The 10,178-nt window shown below is 40.3% G+C and overlaps 1 protein-coding gene across 1 annotated transcript in view; it reads left to right on the forward strand.

Annotated features, from left to right (window-relative positions):
- Nucleotides 1–5,661, forward strand: part of marchf9 (membrane-associated ring finger (C3HC4) 9) — a 17,397-nt gene extending 11,736 nt beyond the window's left edge. Inside the window, exons 2-4 of the mRNA XM_053483035.1 lie at nucleotides 2,300–2,455; nucleotides 2,741–2,933; nucleotides 4,923–5,661. Coding sequence (XP_053339010.1) covers nucleotides 2,300–2,455; nucleotides 2,741–2,933; nucleotides 4,923–5,257 — 684 coding nt within the window. The 3' untranslated portion in view covers nucleotides 5,258–5,661. The remainder of the gene's footprint in view (nucleotides 1–2,299; nucleotides 2,456–2,740; nucleotides 2,934–4,922) is intronic.
- The last annotated feature ends 4,517 nt before the right edge of the window (nucleotides 5,662–10,178 follow it).

A 10,178-nucleotide genomic window follows, 5' to 3' on the forward strand; every position in this document is an offset into this window, starting at 1 on the left:
CCAAACCCAAATGTTTCAGAATTGGAATTAAATAAGGAAAGCGAAAAAAGAAAAAACGTATTAACAGCTCACTCTCAGATCCTAATGAGATTCTTAATGAGTAGTTTATTAAAGGCAGGCGCAGTTAGGGGGTGAATCAGTTAAGCATATAGAGAAAATAGCGCTAGCATTAACAGCAAAATATAAATATGCAGTGTGCCCAAAGTGCCTCACTGCAGTAATTAGGATATTAGATTAGATTTAGATCTGGAAATAAACTTATTTCTACCATTTCATATTCCACAAGAACCCCATGTACTTAAAACCTGAATCCTGGCATGTTTCCTGTACCATCAGGGAAGAAAAACTCCATAGATGTGATAAACCTGATCATTCGGTAATTTCAGGTCTGACTTCTTTTTATTGCCACATAACATTGCCAAGCCTAGACCTGAGCAACTGAAGGAACCCCAGATCATAACACTGCCTCCAACCTGCCATGCATGATGTGTGCATTGTTTCATGTGATTCCCTTCTTACCCTGACGCATCCATCGTGCTGGAGTAGGGTCAATCCGAACTCATCACATCACATGACCTTTTTCTGATAAGTCTTACTAACAAATGGATTTTTATGGCCACACAGCTGTTTAGTCCCAATCCTGTGAGTTCATATCACACTGTGGTTGTGGAAATGCTCTCATGTTCACTTTCGAACATAGCTCGGGTTTGTTCTGTGTCGATTTACCAGAACGCAACTTTAACAATTGTTTAAGTCATCTTTTCTGACTAGGCTTGTATTATAAAGTTTATGGTTCAGTACTATTTTTTTTTTTAGATTTTAATAATACCATAGACAGTTCTTAACCTAATTCTGGTCATGCTTAATGTGGGCCAGTACTTAATTTAACCCCACTTTATTTCTGGCATGGCTTACAACCAATTGTAAAAACAGAATGGAAAGACGATCAGTTTCTGAGCCCACTGTATTTTGGTACCCTTTCCAGAACTCGACAGACCTGGATCCAATTCTAGAACCCAATGAGTTATTAAGAGAATTAGTATCTATAACCCAATAGATTTGGAAACCAATTTTAAAACCAAGTAGTCTAACCAGTTGAAGACAATTCTAGAACCAATGAACTTCACAACTCATTCCATATGCCAGTGGACCTGCCAGCCAATTCCATGGATCAGTGGTCCTAGAGCCTTACAGAGCTTACAGGAAATCATAGAACGGAGATTTTCCTTTGCCAGGCGAGTCATGTTTAAGAGGTTTGAGACCAGTATTGATTGGTTGGCTGGGCGTATGAGAGATGCAGGAATAGCTCGACTCTTATTAACCTGCACGTTCTTCACATCACTCCACGCACTGCCAACAAAGTAGATCCTGCGGCTACACTGTGGCTAGACGCTGACTGCATGCACTGAATTTCCATTCCAAATGAGAATTTTTTTATCATTTCATATTTCTTACTCACGAGTGTAGGGACCATTTCGTTAAATCTAAGTAAATGCATATTTTTGCTTCAACCTACTATACTTCCTTCAGATGGCTATTTCAATGCTTTCTCGCTTCTCAGTCATACGTGATCATATTACCTCTCAGACACTTCTATTCCAAGGCTTGCTACAGTACAGTACAGTACCTGCATGTGTTTTGTACTGTATGATCTGAAAAGGAAGCCATTTTAGATTTAAGTGACCAAATGTAGAAGTTAAGTCACTGGATACAATTTTTAGTCCAAGACACTGGGTGCTGCCCAAGCCTTTTATTTATGATTAAGCTTAGGCATCTACATATAATCTTTGCAGCTATAATGAAAATCTCAGTGTGGGTCAATACTGTTAGGTCATTATAGAGCTTTTTTGGCTCCATGGAGTTTATAATGCATCAATTCCTACCTCATATGCTGATATCTTATATTGGGAGTCATGTTGGAATGGCTTAATATCAAGTGACAGATGCCATAACGGTGGCTTACAGCTGGGTGTGAAATCACTGGGTGAAGCTCACGTACCTGCTGCTGTTCGGGGGCACGCTAGACTAGGTCTGAAACGAAGCAGATGTGCTTATCTGCAGGCTCATGCAGGAAAAGAAGGCGTCAGAGCTTAGCTGCGAGCCTCAGGGCCGCGATACCGTTGGGCTGGTTACGCTGACCCGAGAGCACTTAATTGTTATTCTGATTACGGTTGACATTTCTGTAAAAGGAACTTCAGATCAGCATTTGCTCTAACAAACATGTCTCTCAACATCTACGATTATTAAAGCAAAAAAGAAAAAAAAAAATTTCATGTTTTTGTGATCTTGTGTCTATCAGGGGGAGCTGTTGAGTCCATGCCGCTGTGACGGTTCGGTGCGCTGCACCCATCAGCCCTGTCTCATCCGCTGGATCAGCGAGAGAGGCTCCTGGAGCTGCGAGCTCTGCTACTTCAAATACCAAGTGCTGGCCATCAGCACCAAAAACCCCCTGCAGGTAAGAACAGTACGGTCCAAATCCCACGCTGAAACAAAGGAAAGAAAGGGCAAAAGGCAAGACAGTAGTAGCATGTGGTTGATGATTCATTTCATCCATAATGCATTTGCTGAGTAAAACAGAGCAGAGGATTTCTATAAGGGTGGAATTTGGCTTGTCTGCCCATCAACCTCTTTTTCTTTAGATAAAAACACTCGAAGTGTACAAGTGGGTGAGCTCTGACCATGTGCCATGTGGTGTTCAGCCGGATGAACCAGTGTTGTGTGGCTTTTTTTGTCGTTTCAGTGGCAGGCCATCTCTCTGACCGTCATCGAGAAGGTGCAGATCGCCGCCATCATCCTCGGCTCGCTCTTCCTCATCGCCAGCATCTCGTGGCTGGTGTGGTCTTCGCTCAGCCCCTCGGCAAAGTGGCAGCGGCAGGACCTGCTCTTCCAGATCTGCTACGGCATGTACGGCTTCATGGACATCGTGTGCATAGGTGAGTGGAGGCGTGCTGGAAACGAGATGATTAAACAAACAGCGACCCGCTGGATGACCTTTCCCGTGGCCATTAATGTAGGCACCGGTTATTTACATAGCCATTAGCATCCGGCCGTTTCAGTACAAGGTCTTTTAGGTCGGCTCAAAGAGACTCTGACTCACGTTGTGACTCATTTTACAATAAATTATTGGAGCAGAATAAATGCAGCGTCTATAACTGTAGATATTGTGTGAATCACCAATGATATACTACATTATATTACTAAATTATTGTTGGACATCACTGTAAACCAGAGCCATAGGATTTTAAACTGTATCATTTACTTCATGTTTCTTTTATTCTTTACGTATTTTGCTAAAGTGTTAATGATTAGATCCATTCCCAGGACCGAGCTAAGGAACGAACATTTTATTTGCTAGCTTTTTTAATTATTCATAGTTTTAAATATGATTTAAAAATCATATTCAGCAAACTTCTCGATTTCTGAGGCTGTACACGGTCCAAGCATAAGACATGGCCTGCAGAATAAAATATCCAACTGACAAATAAGCAGATTTACGTTAATTTAGAAAACTGTGAAATTATTAGATTAACTTAAAAAACTAACACAAGAAAGTATAAGGAAGCCTTTGCATTTGCATTGAACATTTGATATATTGTGGGGTTACGCATAATACAATATCACTCAAAGTTACCCATAATGCACTGTTTACAATTGATGTGGATTTAATTAAATGGTTGCTTAAGTATCTATCAACCTTTTCAACCACCTACATGTTAATTTTATTGATCTATCTAAACAATCATTTATCCATGCGACTCTCCATCCATCCATTCATCCAGCTGTTCAACTACAAATTTATCTGTTCATCTATCTATCCATCCATCCATCCATCCATCCATCCATCTATCTTACCTATCTACCCATCAGTATATCTGTCATTCCAATTACCGTCAATTCACACATTTATTTACCCATTCATTCATCTTTCCAACAAATCCATCCAATCCTGTCTGTCCATGTACCCAACCCCATCCATCTATCTATCTATCTATCTATCTATCTATCTATCTATCTATCTATCTATCTATCTATCTATCTATCTGTCCATACATCCAGCTCATCCGTCTATCTATCAATGTGCCTGTCAGGCCAATTATCAGTAATTTAACCAACCGTATATTCATCCACCATCTATTCATGCATCTATCAATCCATTTAAATAGCCATTCATCCATGCAACTTAAAATCCACCCATTCATCAGTCAAATCATCCAGCTGTTCAACTACAAATTCATCTATCCTTGCATCATTTATCTATCCCTCCATCCATCTCACCTATCTACCCATCTGTAATCTATCTGTAATTCCAATTATCATGAATCCATCCATTTACATACCCATTCATTCATCCATCCATCCAACAAATCCACCCAATCCTGCTTGTCTATATACCCAACCCCATCCATCCATCCATCCATCCATCCATCTATTTATCTGTCCATCTGTCCATACATCCAGTTTATCTATCTATCTATCTATCTATCTATCTATCTATCTATGTATTTATCTATCTTTCTATCTATCTATCTATCTATCTATCTATCTATCTATCTATCTAGGAAAATTAACATTAATTTAAATAACTGTATATTCATCCACCACCTATTCATGCATCCATCCATCCATTTAAATAATTTAATCCATCTATTAATCCACTCATCCATCCATCCATCCAACTAATCTATCTATTTAACTATCATTTTATTCCTTCCATGCATCCGTCCCTCTGTCTATTCATGTATTTAACCACCAAAGAAACCATCCATTATCCACTTCATTTCAGTACACATCACTATACGTTGGGTTTTATTTCTCTCAATTTTTTAAAAGATTATTTCGGATATAGAAATAGATTTCTAAACAATGAAAGTTTTACACACTGTCCCCCAGGACATGATCGTTGTTCCGTTTTTTCCCCGCAGGCCTCATCATTCACGAGGGTTCGTCGGTCTACCGGATCTTTAAGCGCTGGCAAGCTGTCAATCAGCAGTGGAAAGTATTGAACTATGAAAAGGCCAAGGACTTGGGCGAGCCGATTAGCTCGAGCAGTAAAGCGTCGGCGCGTGGCTCGCGCTCCAATCCTCACGGCCTGGGCAGCGGCGGCAGGAGAAATCAGCGCATTCGGAGGCTCAGGACTATCCTCAACCACCACTGCGGCTACACCATCCTGCATATCCTGAGTCAGATGAGGCCCAGCGAAGCACGCCTCGCCTCCAACTCCAACCGCGAGGTGGTCATGAGGGTCACGACTGTATGAGGACGGGGGTGCACTCGCTCCGGGCCGCTGAGACGCGGCGTGCAGAGACTCGCTCTGAGCAGCGGCTGTGTCGTGACTCATCACATGACGTATCGCTCTTGTTTCCTGAGCGGAGTGAAACATGCACTTGTCATGAATGAGAATTTCAACATGCTGAGAAGGTTGACCTTTGGGAATTACATGGTTCATAAAAAGAAGCCTACAAGAAAGAGGACCGTCTTTGTGAACAGGCACACAAAACGCATTTTTATTTCGTCTCCTCTCTGGTGTCGTTTTATACCACTATGGTTTTTACTATGTTTCATTTTCTAAAGGGCGTGTGGTTTTATGAACGGACGCTGCTGTACTGAATATAATGGCTTACAACAAAAAAAAAAAAAAGAAGAAGAAAAAGAAGAAGAAAAAAAAAGAAGGACAGTGATGTTTACCGATGCTCCGATTGAGCGGGAAGAAGAACAAAAAAAGAAAATGAACCGTAACCAAACCGTGATGAAGGTACAACAACCAGGGAGCAAAGAGTTCTTTACAATATACCAATAAATACATTTAACGAGAATATCATGATGAAGGGTAGGGTGCAATAAGACACATAAAGGGATTATACAGAGTGTTAAGTAGATTAATATTTAAAGGATTGGATCTTCTCTGCAATAAAGATACCTGTACATTTTGCAGTGAACTTTGCATGAGGGTAAAGTTTTGTGCCTCCTCGACATGAGGATCTGATGAAATCTGTTTTCATTTCGAATGGTGCTTGTTTTAATAAACACTGCTATTCATCAGGTGTTTGTGAGATACATAACTGGAGCGCTTCACCAGGGATCGTTAACACGGGGGGGGTCTTTTGTCTTTTTTAACAAATGGATCGTTAAAGGTAAATTGAATTGAGAGATGGATGTTCTGGACAACGCTTGCTTACATTTATATCTTAATAGTTACAAATTGCAGCAGGTGAAAATGGTGGAGCTCATTAACCCCAAAGGTGAAGGGAATTCAATTTCTGTACTGCTTTTAACAAATACACACATACAGTTTGGATTCGCGTTCAGATTATTTATAAGCTGCCCCAAGGCGACGGCGGTTATGATGGAAGGAGCGTAAAAATAGCAGTGCAAACCGAGACCATGCAAATCTAATAGGTGTGTCACAACGCTCATTCAAAGACTAGTATGAATCTACGGCTTTGGACTACGGTTCAGAAGATCCCAGGTTCAAACCCCACAACCACCAAGTTGCCACTGTTGGGCCCTTGAGCAAGGCCCTTAACCCTCAACTGCTCAGATGTATAATGAGATAAAAAAGATGTAAGTTACTCTGGATAGGAGCGTCTGCTAAATGCCCAAAAGTGAACAAGTTTTACTTCCCACCAGTCCACCATGGTCCTGTACATGATTCCATCAAAGTCGGATTTAAAAATTCTATTTAATTTAATTGATATAGCGCTTTTAACAAGGGTCACTGTCACAAAGCGGTTTTACAGGTTTAACAAAAAGTAGGATGCTTAAACGACCGCCCATGAGCTAAAAAAAAAAATTAATAAGAAGAATTCAATATGGAAATAAGAAATAGAAAACTTTAGCTTAGGTAAATATATTTATAGAAAATAAAACAAAATATAAAATATCAGAAAACCTAGCTGTAGAAATAAGGAAAAAAAAATTTTCTCTGTACAAATATGGAAAAATTATAGAAAAGTTCAGTGTGGAGATGAAATGGGATTTAAATAGAAATTCCGCGGAGTGTGAAATTCCCGCATGAATGTGCAGGTGTGCGATGTCCCCAAGTGTCCATGAATATCCAGAATAAGTGCGAAAAACACAACGTCCATAAGTCATTTGTCGAAGTTAATATAGAGTCCACTTTCTTTATTGTAGGCTCAGGTACAAAACTGTTTGTAGGAACAGTCACAAGCTATCAGAGAACACCTGTCTGCATCAGCCGCGTCCATGAGGAGCATCTTCATGGTCAAGTGGAAGCGTCCCTGGTGACCAGACACACCCCAACCAAGGCACAGATCTCCAACCAGAAGATGAGCACCAGGACGAGTCAGACAGGTCTGGAGACTGGAGGACGTCTGGATCACTGGGAGCTCAGGAGCACCATGTGACAGAGAGAGAGAGAGAGAGAGAGAGAGTCTCTAGTTAACACACAAAACCTTTTGATCCATCCACTCTTACTCAGTAATCACTTTGATGAGGCTTATGGGGAATCTTTGGAACATGTGAGGTAAGAGGAAACCACACAACCTTTGAGAACACCAAGTACATCTGTACCTGAGCTCACTAATGCTCTTATAGCTGAACATGCACAAACCCCCCAGAGTTACAATCCGAAATCCAGAGGAAAGCCTTAAGGCTAGATTAGATTAGATTAGATTAGATTAGATTAGATTAGAGTAGATTAGATTAGACTCTGCAGGGTGCCGGGGGCAGAACTAAACCCCCCTCAGGAACCAAACAAAGCCATTTTATTTATTCTGTAATCACTTACACCAAATCTTTAACGTAACGGTTTCTAAACCATCATTTATACCAGAAAATGAAATTAAGGATTAAGGGGAATAAATCGGGAACGGCTTGTTCAACACGCACATACAGTATGGGTGCGATGGCCAGGTGTCCACATACTTTTGGTAGAAACCTGAGCTTAGCCCAAAGTCTTAAAAAGACAAGATCTTATCTCTCCTAGCACATTTAAACAGGTTCCTGAATATAAATGAAAGTTTCACACACATCATAGAAAAAAATGATATCTATGAAAGTACAAAATTAAAAGCTGAGCTAATAGGGATAAAAGCCGATTCGATTTGGGCTGACATGATATAGAGGTCACGGCCACACGAACTCCCCGCAGTGCCTCCGACCCTCTTTTACTTTCTGATTGCTTTCAGTAAACTACTCTCATTTCCAGCAATAATGAGCTCTATAATGGCTTTTATAGGCCAATTCAGTGTGTCGTTAATGCGGTCCGGTGCAACACCACAACCTTCTCGTGAAACCGTGCTATCGCTGCGATGCATTAGAAAAGTCCGACTCATCCGGGCAGACGTTTAAAAATAAAAAATAATAATAATAATGAAATAATAAAAATAAAGTATTATTGTGTAGATAAACACTCAACTAGAAATTGATATTCTTAACAGAAAAGTACAGTCCACATTATAGCGATACTGTTACCTCATTCTCTGTACACATGTGAATTTAATTAACGCTGTGATATTAACTCTATTTACAGACGCAGACCTGTTTCTGGAAATCTCTCTGCAATGTTTCATTCCAAACCTGATCAGGATAATGAAGCACTCAGTACTGGACATCATGCATAGATTAGATTAGATTAGATTAGATTAGATTAGACTCTGCAGGGTGGTGGGGGCAGAACTAAACCCCCCTCAGGAACCAAACAAAGCCATTTTATTTATTCTGTAATCACTTACACCAAATCTTTAACGTAACGGTTTCTAAACCATCATTTATACCAGAAAATGTAATAAACACTTTATTGCCAAAAGTATTCGCCTTCACATGCATATGAACTTATGAGTGACATCCAATTCCTAATCCATAGGGTTCAATATGATGTTGGCCCCGCCCCCTTTGCAGCTACTGTATAACAGCTTCAACTCTTCTTTGAAGGCTTTCCACAAGGTTTAGAAGTGTGTTAATGGGAATTTTAGACCGTTCTTCACCACTGATGTTGGGCGAGAAGGCCTGTCTCACAGTCTCCACTCTAGTTCATCATGAAGGTGTTCTATCGGGTTGAGATCAGGAGTCTGGACCTCGCTTTGTGCACGGGTGCGCAGTCATGTTGGACTTTGTTTTGGGGTTGTTTATCAGGAGTCGGGCTCGGCCCTTTACTTCCAGCGAAAGGAACTGTTACTGCTTCAGCAAACCAAGACATTTTGGACAATTTCATTCGGGGACGGCCCCTTCCTGTTCCAACATGACCGCGCATCATCTCAAACTCTAGGGATTGAAAATCGAATATTACTGAAATTCATAAACATGTAAAGGCAGGCGAGCGAATACCTGTGTGTTTGTCGTTGGCTCAAGGCACAAAATGAAGAGCTTTAAAGATGATTTAATTTCGAAGCCTTCCAGGTTGAGGATTGAAATGATTGAAATGTTCTCCCAGTGCTTGGTGGGTTTCCTCCCACAGTACAGTTTGGACTAATTGGCGTTCCTAAATTGCTTGTAGTGCAATTTAATCAAATCAAATTTCTTCCCCCTAACATTTTTCACATATACTTAAAATAACACAAAATTCTTTTAGACATTTAAAAATATTTTTTGTTTGTTGTTGTTGTTTTTTTTGTTTGTTAAATGTGCATCACTTTACTTGCGGCAATGATATATTGCTTAAGGTTAATTCATGCAAATGTATGCCAAGTGCATGAGCATCACGATCGCTATCTTTCAAACCGCTGTCCCGTGCGAACTCTGCCATGATTCGAATCTGTTCGGAGCCGCTTTACATCTTCTCTACTGTTAGGATCTGTTACTGTTTACTTGTGTACTTACTTTTCTCATACCTTTCACAAACACTTATGAAAAAAAACATGCATATTAAGCTAAAAATATTATAATTTAAGGGGATTTGTCACACTTTAACTAAATAACTGTTTTACACATTTAGCCATTACAATGATTTTACGTGTATTGCGAATCCTTAAAATCAATCCTAGGCTGAAACATCCTTAAAGGAAGCGTTCTGTTTTTGTGAAGCGTTCTGTTTTTTGGGAAGCGTTCTATTTTTTTGTGTAACTTTGATGAACAGCTTGATGAACAAACTGAACACACGTAGCAGTGGACAGATAGAGGGGACCCCAGCTGGATGGATGAGCAGTCCGTCTCTGTTGGAGGCGAGGGTGTGTTTTGGACGGGCGCCTCCATGTCCCTCAACTTAGTCCTCAATATGGACT

Source organism: Clarias gariepinus, chromosome 22, assembly GCF_024256425.1.
Source record: "Clarias gariepinus isolate MV-2021 ecotype Netherlands chromosome 22, CGAR_prim_01v2, whole genome shotgun sequence".
Lineage (NCBI taxonomy): Eukaryota > Metazoa > Chordata > Actinopteri > Siluriformes > Clariidae > Clarias > Clarias gariepinus.